The sequence below is a fragment of the Phoenix dactylifera genome, chromosome 18, assembly GCF_009389715.1.
Source record: "Phoenix dactylifera cultivar Barhee BC4 chromosome 18, palm_55x_up_171113_PBpolish2nd_filt_p, whole genome shotgun sequence".
NCBI lineage: Eukaryota > Viridiplantae > Streptophyta > Magnoliopsida > Arecales > Arecaceae > Phoenix > Phoenix dactylifera.
In genome coordinates, this window is record NC_052409.1 from 578173 (window position 1) to 592994 (window position 14822).

A 14822-nucleotide genomic window follows, 5' to 3' on the forward strand; every position below is an offset into this window, starting at 1 on the left:
GGGATTACAAGAGCATATGCAGAGGGATGATCCATTGGTCTCCCAACAAAATCATCAGCAACTCCATGTGTTTTTTTAACAAAGCTTACTATGTGTGGGCTTGGCGAGTTTAGTTGCGAGTGATCCGCCTTGTCTACATGTCCTCATGATCGCCGCCCTTCTCCTTGCCTCTGTGGACTCCAGCTAGGTTGAGGGCACCATGTCGGTGCCGGCACCTCAGTCTGACAAGTTCGATCCCCTTGCCTCCTCCTTGGCAATTGTCCCTTCCGCTGGATCCCCTACCTCCACATCCAAGGCTCCTGCTCCATCTCTGGCCGAGAAGATCACCCCGACTCCGACCAAGGTTCCTTTTCTCTTTGCCACCCCCATTAGGGCTCTTGATCCTGCTAGAAAGATCAACCTTGCTCCAGCAACTTCTCTATCAAATGCTCCGGAGACATCTTTGTTGACCTGGAGCATCTTCTCTTATCATCGGCTCTGATGACTGCCCCTAGCTGCAATGGTGTGGGCTCGGATGAGCACCCCTAGTTCCATAATGTAACCTTATCTTACCACTCCAATCCTTTGTCGTTGATTTTGGATAAGTTATTTTTTCATTACTATGGTAATTTTCCAATAAGGCGAGTTAAAATGTCTAGCTTAAAGTTTGTTGCAATGTCTCGTTAGGAGTTGAGCCATGGTCACTTGGTTGGCTCTCATCGCTTTCAATTGGGCCGTAGAACCCTAGTTGAAAAGGCAGTGAGAGGGGAGAAGAGATTCACATGAGTGCCAAATGATCTCTTTCCCCTCTGTTCTGTCCCTACCAAAACTAAAGGTCCACCACTAATTTTGTGGGAAAGGTATTTTAGGAATGGTAGCTCTATTGTGTTATCACATGACGATCATGTGATAACGATTTCTAACGGAGATAGACAGCTGGGCCACATTGCAATGAAAAAAAAAGTTATTGTGTCTGATTGAAAAAAAATTAAAATTTGAGATCAAGTTTTTCTCGCCTAAACTTGAAAGAGTGTCTCTGTAATTTTTCCTAAAAATTATTAATTTTACTGTTTTTTTTTTTGGTTAATGCGCCCCCCTCCTCCCAGTGTAAGACTTCTGCCTTTGTCATTTTTCTCTGTTAATTCATGATAATTGAAGATCCACAAAATGGATGCATAGCTCATTGATCCTTCAACTGATCCTTGAGCTTTTTCTGCATGTAATCCTATTGATTCAACTTCTATCTGCTTGCCAATTACTTTGGGAGTATAAGATTGTGTATACTCTACCCGAACAAAACAATATTATAGTGATTGAAATTTGGATCTAATTGTCCATATGGTATTGACTTGTTGTAATATCTATTCTAGCAAATTGCTTTGCATTGTATTTTGGTTGGCAAGAGGTTGGCTGCCTGTAGAAAGCCATGAGCTTATGATCCTTCCAAGAGGTTGGCTTCCAACAACGTAAGGGACTGCATTTTAACTAAATTTTTGCTTAAAGATCCTCCTTATCTCACTTCTTTCATAATTCAGTTCAGTATAGGTATGGAGTTTGCATTTAACATGACAAGCAAACTGGGCTTTGTCCTATGCTCCTCATTATCCAACTTCTATAAAGTGCCTAGCATCGTCCTTCTAATATCTACTGTAAACTAATTTGCTCATGTGAATGCTACACATAGCAAGTCAGGGATGTCGGCAATTTGCTGTTCTTTATCCTTTTCTCCTATATCATTCCAGAAAGATCTTCAATATGTAACACTGTTAGTCTGTTATACATGAAAAACTAAGGCAGCTATTAGATATATTCATCGCAATTAAACCCCTTGAGCTTGAATTAAGCTTTTTTGTTTTAAATATTTCAGCTATAACAACTATATTGAAGATCGCCTGTGAGCTAATCTTACATGGTTTATTACCCCTATGAATCCATTATGACAGTTGGTCCTTCTAATCCCCCTCCCCCCCCCCCCCCCCCCCTTTTCTTTTTTCCAGTTATATAAAATTTGTAAATCACATTTTAGGCTGAACAAAAACATATCACTGAACAATGTATATTCATGAATACTTTGTTAATAAAGTATTACAAGCCCTTTATCTTGGAGACACCATATTTGATTAACACCAAAGTCATTTCTTTCCAAGCCTAGTGTAGAAATTAATGAGCTTGTCAACTCAGTTCTTTGTTAAAAGGAAAAATCCCAGTTCTTTGTTAATAAGAAGAGCATGACTTTATAACCTTTTTTAAAAAAAAAACTATAACTAAGAAATTTCTTTGAAACAGTAAAAATTGACTGAAGGACAGCTGCAACATAAATGCTATCATTTGATCTTATACTGTCAGCTTTATTGGATGTGTCAGGTTATTATTGGACATAGCTGGTTGTTACATGAGTTATCTAATATGCTTGATGGTTATTTTAAGAGGAAAAAAAAAGTTAGATATTTATTAGATAATTGATCATTGCGACAGTCTCAGGTTGATAAAAAAATTGTTTTACCTCATGGCTGGTCAGATTTTTTTTGTTTAATTTCCTGCATTGTAATAGACTCCAAAATTGGTTGAGCTTGTGTTGATGTTGTCAGTAAATCAAAGTTGCCCATGATCTTTGACTCAATAGGCTGACTCTGAGCTCAAGCTTTGGGCTCATGAATCAAGCTGGAATCCTGTATCCTGCATGGCAAAACTTGATCAAGTAGTGTCTATACTAGATAGAAAAAGGACTTGTGGCTTGATTTTTGAATCTGAGCCAAGATAGGACTACATGCCAAATTGAGCCGTCCACAACCCTGGTTAGTTGCAAGTTTTTAGGGTTCTGCTCATCTTCACAAACTGCATAGAGTTAACATTATAAAACCGATAATGGGCTACATCCAGGATGGTTAGTAGATGGTTCATTATTGACATGACAGGCAAGTGCTGTTTAGCATCCTCAAGGGAGGTGTATAAATGAGAAACAAAGATAGGCATAAAAAGTATTGCTGTATTAGGTTTGGATTTACCATTTTTATTTATTAGACCATGAATGTCCTATTCAGATGTGGATGGTGGAATGTTTAAACTGTGTGACAGCCTTGTGGCCATTGATTTTCCATCTCTGCCTGGCTTTATAACATGCTGTATCGACTAAAATGTGAGGTGAGAAAAATACTAAATTATATAGGGTTTTTTGCATGGATACCTTCTAAATATCGAATTTTGCATGAATACTCTTCCAAAATTGATATTTGCATGTATACTCTCATAAAACTCTGTTATTGTACAAATGCTCATAATATAACCGTTGTTCTAACGATGTTAAGAAAAATCATATTTATATTAATTAAAAATAAAATAAAATTTTAAAATTATGCTATTGTCCCTGTTTTTTTCTCTTACTATCGGGATTGCGATTTATTTACATGTCTACCTGTTAAGGGTATTTTAGTCATTTTAATTTCAAACCGTTAATTTTTTAACGTTGTTAGATAGCACGGGTACATATGCAAAAACAAAAATAAAAAAAGGTATAATGGCAAAACAAGTGCTTTACGAGGGTATCCATGCAAATATCAATTTTGAAACGGTATTCATGCAAAAAAACCCAATTATATATTTAGAGCGATTGGTTGGCCATTGCTACTAAATTGTTCTAGTTGAAAACTTGTATCAAACTTGTTCCCCAAGATTGTTGGTAGTGTTTTCGTATTTTAAATGAATTTCTGAAATGTGTGGAGGTTGGTGGATATGCAATGGTAATCATGATGTAGGCAACTTGGTTCCCATCTCTTTTGTTAGGGATGCAATTTTGGGAATGAAAGAGTGGCAGCTTTAGATATCTTCGGGGAATGGAAAGTGCGTTAAGCAGCTTTCAAGACCCATGAGCACTAATCAGCATAGTACTTATACCAAAGCCTTTAATATGCATTGTTCTTCTAATCCAGGTACTTCAAAAAAGTTACTAGTCTATAAAAAAAGTCAGGTTTTGTTGCATATCACAACACTGACAATTACCAATGGTACATATTGAAACAATCTACTGACCAACTCTTTCACAATGCCATTGAAAAGACTCCTCAAGTAGAGTGGCCTCCACAATGATTTATTCAGGCTTTGATCTCTGTTGGATGTAATCTGCACTTAGCTATATGTATGTATGTATATATAAACTTGGCTATACTCAAGTTGATATCTACATAGATTCGGTTTCATCTAGGATCAGATGATAGAAGTATCACATTGATGATCCAAGTTGTTGGATATGATTTACTATCTATGAATTGCTTACACAAAAAATTATGTGATTTAGAGATTCTTAGTTTACTCATTAAGTGATCAAGAAATATATATAATTTAATTTTATTTAGATTGCCTAATTATTTTTTTGACCATTTGGTTTGAGGATCTCTAAATCACATGATTTTATGATATGTAAGCAATTTAAAGATAGTATAAGATATAGAATTTTCATTGTTTAATATAGGTTTGATCGGATCTGAGTGGAGATCTATTCGAGTATAGACAAGTCCAGCTCTTTCTCTCTCTCTTTATATATATATATATATAGCTAGATTAAGGTATGGTGCAACTTTATTTAGATCCGATTAGGTTTGGATTGATGATGAAATTCCACGTAGATGATCGAAGCTATTGGAGACACTTAGCTTGTGGATAAAGTGGTTAAAAAATAGACAATCTGAATAACACTAAATTATATATGTTTTTTTGTCCCCGCTTGATGTATAGGCTAGGGATGTAAATTATATAAATTTTGGTATATAAGCAGTTTAAAGATAGTAGTTTACATCCAGATGCTTGGATCATCGATGTAAGATCTCCATTCAGATTTGATTGAATTTGATTGGAGATCTCTCTCTATGTAAGGCCTAGAAATGGGCTCGGTCGAGCTATGCCCCTACCCGAGCTTGATAGGATTTTTTTTTTTTTCAATCAAGTTTTGGATCAGGCCGGAAATTTTTGGAAAATCTAGATTTGAACTCTAGCTAGGGTTCAACCCAAGACATGATTGGGTTTGGCCGGAATTAGCCACACTGTGACTTCCCACTATTTCGTCTACCATTTTGCCCACTCGGTGAGCTCAATGTGAGCCTCATCAAAATCCTGTTCTCCCTAGCCTAGCTCCTTATCAAAGAGGCAGAAGTGTGCCGCAGAGTCATTGGATTCCTGAACTCACCAGTGGAAGAACTCGCCATAGCTGCTGCAGAACTATTGATCATACTCTCAACCACATCATGGGCCACACAAGCCCTCCACAAGACTCAGGGCCAGCCTGAGAGTCTAATCATGAAGTTCGACAACCACCAATTCACAGAGAAGCATGCTGGATCAGTGGATCTATCAGTAAAACTCCCACCAGAATTTGCTATTCAATCTAACAGAATACGAGACATCCAGAGAGGTGAAACAAGCACAGCCAGGCATGCAAGGGTCTACCTTGAGAGCCTTGTGGGCATTCTGGTGGGGCTCGTTAACTCTCTATGACCCAGAGATTCTCCGCATGGCCATCGAGCAGATTCTAACATCAGCGTTCACAGGCGAGGGCAGCAGGAAGTGATGTGGTCCAGAGGCTGGCAGCAGTTAGGTTGGAGAAATATTGCAACAACAGAAAAAAATGTATGATTTAAGATTTTTTTTTTTTTTCATTGTTGAGAAGATGAAAGTTTCATATGAACATTTGCCCATGGAAGACTGACTTTAAACAGTGTTAGCCTGAAAAACTGCAGGATCACCTCAGCGTGAATGCGAAAATGTGGCCTTGCGAGGGATGCTCAGAGGCTCCCGTAACATGATTCCCTCTGGCAGCTTACCAGCTAGGAAGAATTAAAAGAACTTTTAATAAATAGCACGGCCGGTATGTTTTGCTTTATAAGCACATCTTATCATCATCGGGGAAAAAAACAATGTGGATGGAGCATCGCCAAGTTCAGAAATGCTCAAGAAAACTCCAGTCATTCTACTTCCTCTTCTCCCCACCAATAGAGAGGAGTTCAAAGCTACGGAGTGGAGGTGCATCACGAGAACCTCTCACAGCCGCAGTTCGAGAAACAGATGATGATCTTGATTCCACCCCAGGCTGAAAAAATCCTTGGGCGCTAGATGGGCGGCTGCTGCGGCTTGAAAACAGCCGACTTGTTCGGCTGACTTGCTGCCCGCCAGGCTCAAGGGAAGAACTTGCTCGGCTGCTCGGAAAAATAGCCCTCTTTGATGTACTGCCACTACGAGAAGATGGTCGGCTTCTTTCTGTTTCATGAACCTAAATCAAACATTACCGAGACCCATTACTTGAATTCCAATAATAAATGGAATAGGAAACTCTACAGAGAGGTTCACGCCACATGAACTTGATTGAGAAGACCAAAAGTAACTCTGGTAGTAGATTGGTTCACTTGTCCTAACTATGTAAAGCCTAGCAATTTTTATTGCAGGTTTCAATAGCAAATGCTAATTTTTTTCAATTGACTTTAGAAACACAGTTCAATGACAGTAAAATGTGATTAACATAAACAACTAGGTGTATTTAAATTTTAAAACATTTCATGTACTTTTGAAGAGCGAGTTCCAACTTGTTATTCGGTGCATGGGACTTGGTTTACGATTTATGAAGACAAATACAACAAATCAGGATAACTTACAGCCTCCTTCAGTGACATAGGTGCATCATCTGTTCTGTGCTTGGAGCGGTCACCATGATGACCAGAACCTGAAGCATTTCTTCTTGCAAATGCTTCAACTGCACCTGAGAATCTATCACGAATTTCTTGTCCCGCTAAGAAAGCAAGTAATTCAATCTGTCAATCACTGATCGATACATAATGGGCATGTTTTGTCCTGATAACTTCACCAGAAAAAGAAACAAACCTAGAGTTTTTTCTGCCCTCTCCAAAGATGGCCCAACCGCACTTGTTCTTCCACTAGGTTGCTGCAAGGAGAGGGAACCAAAATATAAACATAAGAAAATAGGCAAGAGAAATGACACGGTGATAAGAAAATGCACAACTCATACCCGCACTCGAGGATTGGAACCAATCTGGGGATATTTCAACATGGTCCAGTCAAAGACATAATCAAATTGATAGCCTGCAATAATAGTTCAGTCAATACATAGAGGGCATAAAAGACTACAAGGGTTTAAAACTTTGATATGATATCGGGCCAAGCCAGAAAAAGTAAGGCTTGAATCAACCTTCTCGAATAAAGAGGTCACGGAAGAGCCTCTTCAGATATGAGTAATCTGGCTTGTCATCAAACCGCAAGGAACGGCAATATTGGAAGTAAGATATAAATTCTGATGGATATGATTTGCATAAAACCTGTTAAATGTTAATAAAAAAGAGGTCATAAGCTTAAATTTTTTGTGCTGAAAACAGAAAAGAGACGGTAAAGAGGGCTTTTGGTACCTCAACTGGGGTAAGCATTTTCTTTTCACTAATTTTGTCATACTTCTGCTTCTTAGTGCCAGCTTTTAGACCCTGCCAAGGAAGGCTGATGCGAAGCAAAATAACCAGTTAAAAGATGAAAAATACAGATGCAACACAACAGTTTAAGTGTTCTACCAGGTGAAGCAATAATAAACAGAAATAGAGGAGTCAGATCAATATCAACCTTCCTCTTAGAAAATACATAAGCACATAACCAAGAGATTCTAAATCATCTCTCCGACTTTGCTCTGCATGCAGACACAACATACCAGTAAGTGACAGCAGAAGTTCAATTGTGTAGAAATTTAAAGATTTTTGGCCAAATATCAGTAACAAAGGTGTGGCAAACTCACCGATTCCCAGATGAGTGTTGACGCTTGCGTACCGTGCTGTTCCTGTGAGGTTTTTATTCTCCCTGTAAAATGAAGTCATGTATTGTCAGTGAAAGTAAGCAAGATGCAAGCACTTTCGAACTAAAATAGCAGCACTATTTTTTTTACGAAAATAAGGGAAAACCACAGCATAGTAAAAAATTGTAAATGGGACGTGCATATCAAAAGCCAAGGTGATTTGATGCATTATCAGTTCCCACTAGTAGTCAGCTAGGGACTGAGCTCACAAATAACAGTTTTCCCAGGCTGTAGAAAATTAGGTTTCTACCAAGGCTGAAGACTTCAGAAAATTGCTTATCAACCACTTGGTTGAGCGAACTCTATTTGTGACATGCCCATTAAAGCACTATGTTTCCTAGACTCATGCTGCAGTTCTGCAAGCAGCGTATGCGGCTGCAGAGGCTTATCTGGTTCCTTCCCCAGGCACTATGCACAGGAAGCCCCAAATGCGGCCAGGCTGCAGGGTGGGGTCACTTAGATCTTGCAAAGAATCATTACAGCCAGCATTTATGGCCAGGGCAGTAGCAAGTTGCGGAACATACAAGTTAGGTGGGGCTAGGTGGGCTTAGTTCAGTTCATGTAGGGTGGGGCTGGCGGGCAGCAATGGTCACCTTCATCCTTAAACACTTCATCTGCCACTGCTAAACAAAGGATTGAGAGAAACCGAGGAGAGACCTGACATGACAGCAAACATTATTCATTATAGACTACAGACTGAAAAATTAGTGTCTGGAACTGTATTCCTTGAATAAGGTCTCATCTAGTTTTGTTCGACTTTGATGCATAGCACCTGCATGTTTTGCCATATGCTATAAATTTCTTATTTTGTTGCTACCAATGACAAGGGAAAAAAAATGAGAACCAGTCATTAAAAGTAATCAGTTTAACATCCAACTTAGATGAACAAACCAAACAACACCAAGAAGTTAAAATAGAATCATGTAGCATGCGGGCAAGAAACATATCAGTCACCTGTAAGCTATGTGCTTATGAGTTTGGAGGTCCCTATATTTTTTTGCCAGGCCATAATCAATGATATAAACCTGTCATAAATGAGCAAACATAAACAAAAGGAAAAACTACAACAGCCCTCAAGCAGTTTATGACTGAATTTACAAAAAAAAATGAAAATGCCGATGCATCCAATATGCTAGTAACCACAACCATAGAATCATATAAAATGAGGCATTAATACAAGTAAAATAAAAGAAGATCCATGAATTGCTTACATATCTCACATGGAAAAAAAAGAACATTGGTGTATATATACAAACTAACCAATGTTTGGCAACTCATGGTTAAACACTGTTGGCCATTATGTTTAACACAGATCTCTATTGCATGTTATCATATCTAAAAAGCAAATAATTTTTCACAAATCCCGATACTCCATATCAATGTATAGATCTTACAATGATGCCATTTTAAGAGGTCAAAGTTTAGCAAATTATATAGGTTCAAGGAATGGTACTCTATTTATTTATAATGTCTATTATGCTAGGTTCTCTCTGTGAACACATGCCTAACAAGACATCATGATGACCCTGCGAAAAAAAAAAATATAATGCCAGAATGTCCATTCAAAAGAACAATCAACAATAATAATAATAAAAAAAAAACTGTGCTTTCCATGTGCTAAAGATGGGGCAACAAAATCCCAATCCACATACATGCGCCATGCTTAGAGAAAGCAAGAAGTAAACTGCACCTGACACATCAAGAATATTTATTGCTAGGACCAAACATATCAAAAATTTAATAAGACCATCCAAATTCCTATGGTTGGCAAAAACTCCCTCATATTGCAGTCAGTTAACATATAAAAGAGACACCCAACAAATGCTATGGCTGTATCTTTGTCCAGATAGCCATGCTTATATTGATTTAAGAATACTGGGAGTGACTACATATACAACCATCTAAATGTTGATTTGTAGACAGTGATTCAAACAAGCATAGTAGGAATACAGATCCCTTTTTTCTGGAAGAAAGACATCCAGAAGTCTATTTCCCAAGCCAATAATTATGGTGTCATATGATATTGATCACTATGATGATGTCTGGATTAGTCATGAAATCATTTTACATATTTCAAGGCAAAACTTAAAGCCTAACTTCAACCTCCCGCATCTGTACAAGCTTAACTGGTGTCAAAAATTAACTAAAGCTCATCAGTTCCAAGTATTTATCAGTGAACCATAAGTAATATTAAATTTTGCTATTGAATATAAAAATAGTTGTTTATTAATTAGTTCAGATCAGCAGTTGCTACTTGAAGGAATTGGTCAACAGGAAAGAGTTTGAAAAAGAAGACATGCTGGTTGCCATATGCATCCTTTTAGGAGTTGATAGGAGCAACCATGTTCACCTTGCAATTGAGCTTGTTTGTTGAAAGTTTCTACATTTGGGTGAAAGTGTTGTAGAATGTTCCAAGGTCATTGGACAATTAAGAAAAATTTATCTACCTGAATAAAAAGAAAATGAGAACATGCAACAGCATTCAAACAAGCATGATTCTTAGCTGTTAATCGTGAATTTTGTTAAAATCATTGTCATGTGGAACAGATCAAAAATAAACTATTCCACATTCATACTGAAGTGAAATGTGTGAAAGATCACAATGATGGCCAAGAGAAAGGGTGCAAATAAGCAAGAGATAAAGATAGAAGTGAAGGATGCAGGACTTTCTATTATTTTAGGGTGATCAACAGCACCTTTTAGGCTTTGATTTCACCGTGCATTCCATAACTTTATTCATCGAACCATGTACAGCTGATTTTCTCCATAAATAATGCTGGACAAACACTTAAGTTAGAACATGATCAAGGTGTGGGGATTGCCAATTATTAGAATGAGTCAACTGTAAGCCAGCCACTAAATGAGGGCCTTGCTTGCTTAAAAATTAATAAGAAAGCATGCAGGTGGTGGCTATGGCTGAGAACATTATTAGAGCTTCTTTCTCATTTCTTTTTTAATCAAATGAACAAAACTATTATTCTTTGTAGAGAAAAAGATAGGAGTTCTTTGAGCTCAAACTAAGGAATCATTCAAAAAAATTGTCATCCCAATGTCAAAAAGAAAACTCTGTAAAACTGCAATTTCTTTGGAGATGTAGAAGATTTCCTTCAAAAATTTCACTGTACAAGAACTTCCATCCATTCATTCACAAAATGTTCCTACCAATCTATGATTGTTTCTCATTCTGGTCTTCACAATGATAAGCAGTCCAAAGCCCAATCAACATTAGTTAATACTGGAGAAATAATGTAACCGGACGTACAAAAACTAGTACCAAGGTATTTATGTGGGAACATAAAGGATATCATAACAAATGAAAATTTGCTATTAACAACATTAGTCAACAATCAAATAGTACGAATCAAGATTTTGACACTTTGTATCAAAAAAAAATCTTGACACTAATTTATTCAAAAAATAAACAAGTTTTACTGCACCATCAGACCAACAAATGCAATTCATATTATTGTTTAGAAAGTAGAGGCACTGTAGGGTTATAATTTACCTGATTTGCTTTACGGCCTAGGCCCATAAGAAAGTTATCCGGCTTTATATCACGGTGCAGAAAACCCCTTGAGTGCATATACTCAACTCGGTTTATCTATAATGAAAAATTAACACCATTACTTTATCATCTCTAGTCTTTTCTGAGGGGATAGCCAGATAGGAACTGAAAATTAAAGAAAAAAAATCAGAAGAATGATGTACTTACTAACTGATCAGCAAGCATGAGAACTGTTTTCAATGACAATTTCCGGTTGCAGTAGTTAAATAAGTCTTCCAAGCTAGGCCCTAAAAGATCAATAACCATGACACTGTACTCTCCCTCCACACCAAACCACTTTAGGTGAGGGATCCCAGCTAAATACACCCAAACACACCAATAAAAAAATAAAAAAGAAAAAGAATAAAAATCAACAACTTTGGCTAAACAGGAAAATAGATTAGACTTATAAATTGACCACTTACTTCCTCCCTGGAGAAGGATATACAACTTCGACTCATAATGAAGTTGAGGATGCTTGGTCTTCACAGATTCCTGCATTAAGTATAAGTAGTAAGGAAAAGAGTAAATGATTCTTATAATAAAGCATATATGGAGTAGTAAACAGAGCAAATTAACATGCAAAATGAGGAGAGCATTCATTAGATTGTTAATTGACTGAAAAAGACAAGCAAGAAGAGAAAGTATCACAACGAACTTTCAGTAGTAAAATATATCAAAGCCTCTACATGTAAAACAAAGTGTGCTGATATAAAGATGACCGTGCACTTGCAACTTGATAATGGTCTAAAAACAACAAAATATCAAAGCACAAGCACAAGCACATGGAACAATAAAGTTTTAAAGGGGAACAGTGCATCAGGTTCTCAGAATCATCATATATGAATGGGTTACATGGCATTACCCAAACAACTCCTCTGACTCCAAACCCAAACACCATTATCACTATAAAATAGGCAATCTGCAATGTCAGTTGTGCTAGCAACACATATTTAACTTTACCAAAGAGCGAAAGGTTTGTGATTACTTCAATTTCTTATCACCAAGACCAACGATAAACCGCAGGAAAATTTTCCTAAAACAAAAATCAGAAGTCTCCAAAAAAAACAAAAAAGCGTAGAAAGAATTTCATCTTCAATATTGCAAAAAAATAGACCAGCAAGGAGTAAGAATAGATCGGGACATACCAGTTTTATGGCCACGTCTTCTCCACTCTGTATGTTAACACCTGGACAACATCAATTCACCAAACAAAACATCAAAACACCACCAGAAAAAAGAAAATCCAAAGTTGAAAAGAAACCAAAGCATTAATCAAAGATGTATTAAAAATCAAGACCGCCTCTCACCAAGATATAGCTCGCCAAAAGATCCACTGCCGATCTTCCTCCCACGCTTGAACTTTCCTCCAATGACATTCTCCATGAGTAGAGATCCGATTAAGAAATTCACCAAAAAATCAACTGCTAACAGATCACCCTCTCAGATGAAACCCTAGATTGCTACTACTGATCCCAACACCAAAACAAGATGAACTGATCCCCAAACCGGAGAAATCGATAATCACCCCACATAAAACCTTAAAAGAACTCTACGAACCTCTACTCTCGACTATTCTCCAGATCCCACCAACCTATATTACAAGAAATCTAAATGCTAGACCTCGATTCCACTCCGATCAACATACCCAAGACATTCCCATCCCACGCTTAGCAACTCAAAGAATTTCAACATCCACCGCCGCAATCCAATCCTTCGACCTCCCGTCTGGAAAGGAACAAAGAATCCGAGAACTACTCCAAAGCTGGATCAACCCTAGGAGCTGAACCCAAAGCTAGGTTCGGATCCTATTCATTTCCGCCAAGGCGAGAGATCCAAGCCAAAACCCTAGTTCTCGAAGCAAAGATCGGTGCCGCCTCAAGAAAGCTCAGTGGAACATAAGGGCGGAGATATCGGTTCTTGCGATCAAAAAATCGATCAGATCGCAAGAATTCGAACAAGAAACGATCGCGGATCCGGGGACAGAAAAACTCCCCTAAAAATTTACCCGAAAACGAGCTAGAAAAGGAATAGAAAGGTGACAGCGGGGCGAGAGAAATGATGGCTAAAAAGCCGCAAGAATTTTGTCGTCTTTGTTTACGATGAACCGTCCGTATTATTCACCCGCATATATACACACACACACACACACACACACACACACACCCAATTATCAATTATTAATTAGTTAATAAAAAATAATCCAAAGGAGGAAAGCGCGGGGGTGAAGCGGCCGCTTCCCGCCGACACGTTCCAAGCCCTGTGGACTCCAGTTGAGTAGCCCCACTCTCTGAATACGTTATAAAAAATACATGCGATAACTAAGATCGTCCTTCCATTTGATAGGTATATTTGGGAGAAGTCCACGGTGGTGCGGTTGCTAATGCGGATTGCGCTCCATTTAGCTGGAGAACTACTCCGTTTTGTTGCAACTTTTTTCTAATATTTTCTCCCCCGTTTTTTTTTTTTTGTTTTTTTGGCACAACAACTCCTTTTGGTGCTTCGCGCGGCGGACGTTGCTTTAATTTCTCGCTGTTCATGGCCGATGGTTGCCGTTAACCACATTTGTTCGGATTTCTACGGTCGGGTGACTAAGGTTATAAGAATTGCAATCAATCACGGACCCTGGGGATCATGCAAGAAGAGCGTCTCGATCGGAAGGAGTGTTGTTCACGATCCGAAGGCTGAGATTGATGGATCGGAATACACTCCTCCGCAGAGCCGACTGTCCGCGCCCGAGCATTCGCGTCGTTTTCAAATTACCGCAACCGATCCCCGCTTCGTTCGCCCTGCTAGATCCTGATTGCTTATATATGTGGGCCAACGGATGTCACATGCGATTTAACCATTTCAAGAGAGCCACGTCATTAGGTGTCGCTAGCGGATTATGGAGCGGGGAGATTTACGTTTTTTCGTTGCCGATTTACTGCTCCACGCTGAGCAGCTGGACCGTGCTAAAGTTAAAACAACTTTTTCCGGGAACTAACTTGCGACACGTAATGAATGTGTGACGCTGAAGAGAGCAGCGTGACACGTGCGAGATATTGTGAAAGATTGCAGAAGAATGACGCTTGAGCGGTAACAGATGATTTGCAACGACACTGAGGAAAAGGACGCACGCAAGCCTGGCTCCAAATACTGACAGAAATCTGGTTAGATGGAGCGGATCAAGCTGGCTGCCGAACAGAGCGAGAGATCAGGTGATCAGATCTGAACATAAAACAAGAAGGTGAGTGTCAAGTGATCAACACGTAGTTCGCTCTCTCTCGGCACCTCAAATGGATGAGAAGAATAAGATCATGTAGTGGAACAATTTCTTAATATATGCTTCGACATCCTTATATTGCACACTGACACAATGGTAGTAGTGGGACACGTGCGAGAAGTTTTGCAATCATGAGAGGGTGAAGGAGGTTGGTTTGCAGTAACTCATAAACTTCAGTAACATCCAATCAAATGACTAATTAA

At 38.5% G+C, this 14822-nt stretch overlaps 1 protein-coding gene and 1 long non-coding RNA gene across 4 annotated transcripts; one reads left to right on the forward strand and one right to left on the reverse strand.

Annotated features, from left to right (window-relative positions):
* The first annotated feature begins 1948 nt into the window (after positions 1–1948).
* Positions 1949–5864, forward strand: LOC113462714. Of its 2 annotated transcripts, none has more exons than XR_003385686.2 (2): positions 1949–5595; positions 5685–5864. It is a non-coding gene; the product is annotated as an uncharacterized LOC113462714 (long non-coding RNA). The 2 variants fall into 2 exon arrangements; XR_003385687.2 differs by having other exon boundaries at positions 5691–5864.
* Positions 5609–13459, reverse strand: LOC103706927 (casein kinase 1-like). Of its 2 annotated transcripts, XM_008791204.4 has the most exons (14): positions 12665–13457; positions 12503–12543; positions 11780–11849; positions 11523–11671; positions 11316–11411; positions 8765–8835; positions 7754–7815; positions 7585–7648; positions 7380–7464; positions 7166–7292; positions 6986–7059; positions 6841–6901; positions 6615–6748; positions 5609–6235 (listed from the first exon to the last, which is right to left on the reverse strand). In XM_008791204.4, the coding sequence occupies exons 1-14, from the start codon at positions 12738–12740 to the stop codon at positions 5936–5938; spliced, it is 1410 nt and encodes a 469-aa protein (XP_008789426.1). In that variant the 5' UTR covers positions 12741–13457; the 3' UTR covers positions 5609–5935. The 2 variants fall into 2 exon arrangements, with proteins under 2 accessions (XP_008789426.1, XP_008789425.1); XM_008791203.4 differs by having other exon boundaries at positions 11523–11849; positions 12665–13459.
* Between the last annotated feature and the right edge of the window lie 1363 nt (positions 13460–14822).

Excerpts from the sequence above, each read along its gene's own strand:
- LOC103706927 (XM_008791203.4), bottom strand. The coding sequence starts at position 12,740 with ATGGAGAATGTCATTGGAGGAAAGTTCAAGCGTGGGAGGAAGATCGGC. Across the intron at positions 11,412-11,522 it reads TCATGCTTGCTGATCAGTTA|ATAAACCGAGTTGAGTATAT; the intron begins GTAAGTACATCA and ends TTTTCATTATAG. Across the intron at positions 7,293-7,379 it reads AAATGCTTACCCCAGTTGAG|GTTTTATGCAAATCATATCC; the intron begins GTACCAAAAGCC and ends AACATTTAACAG.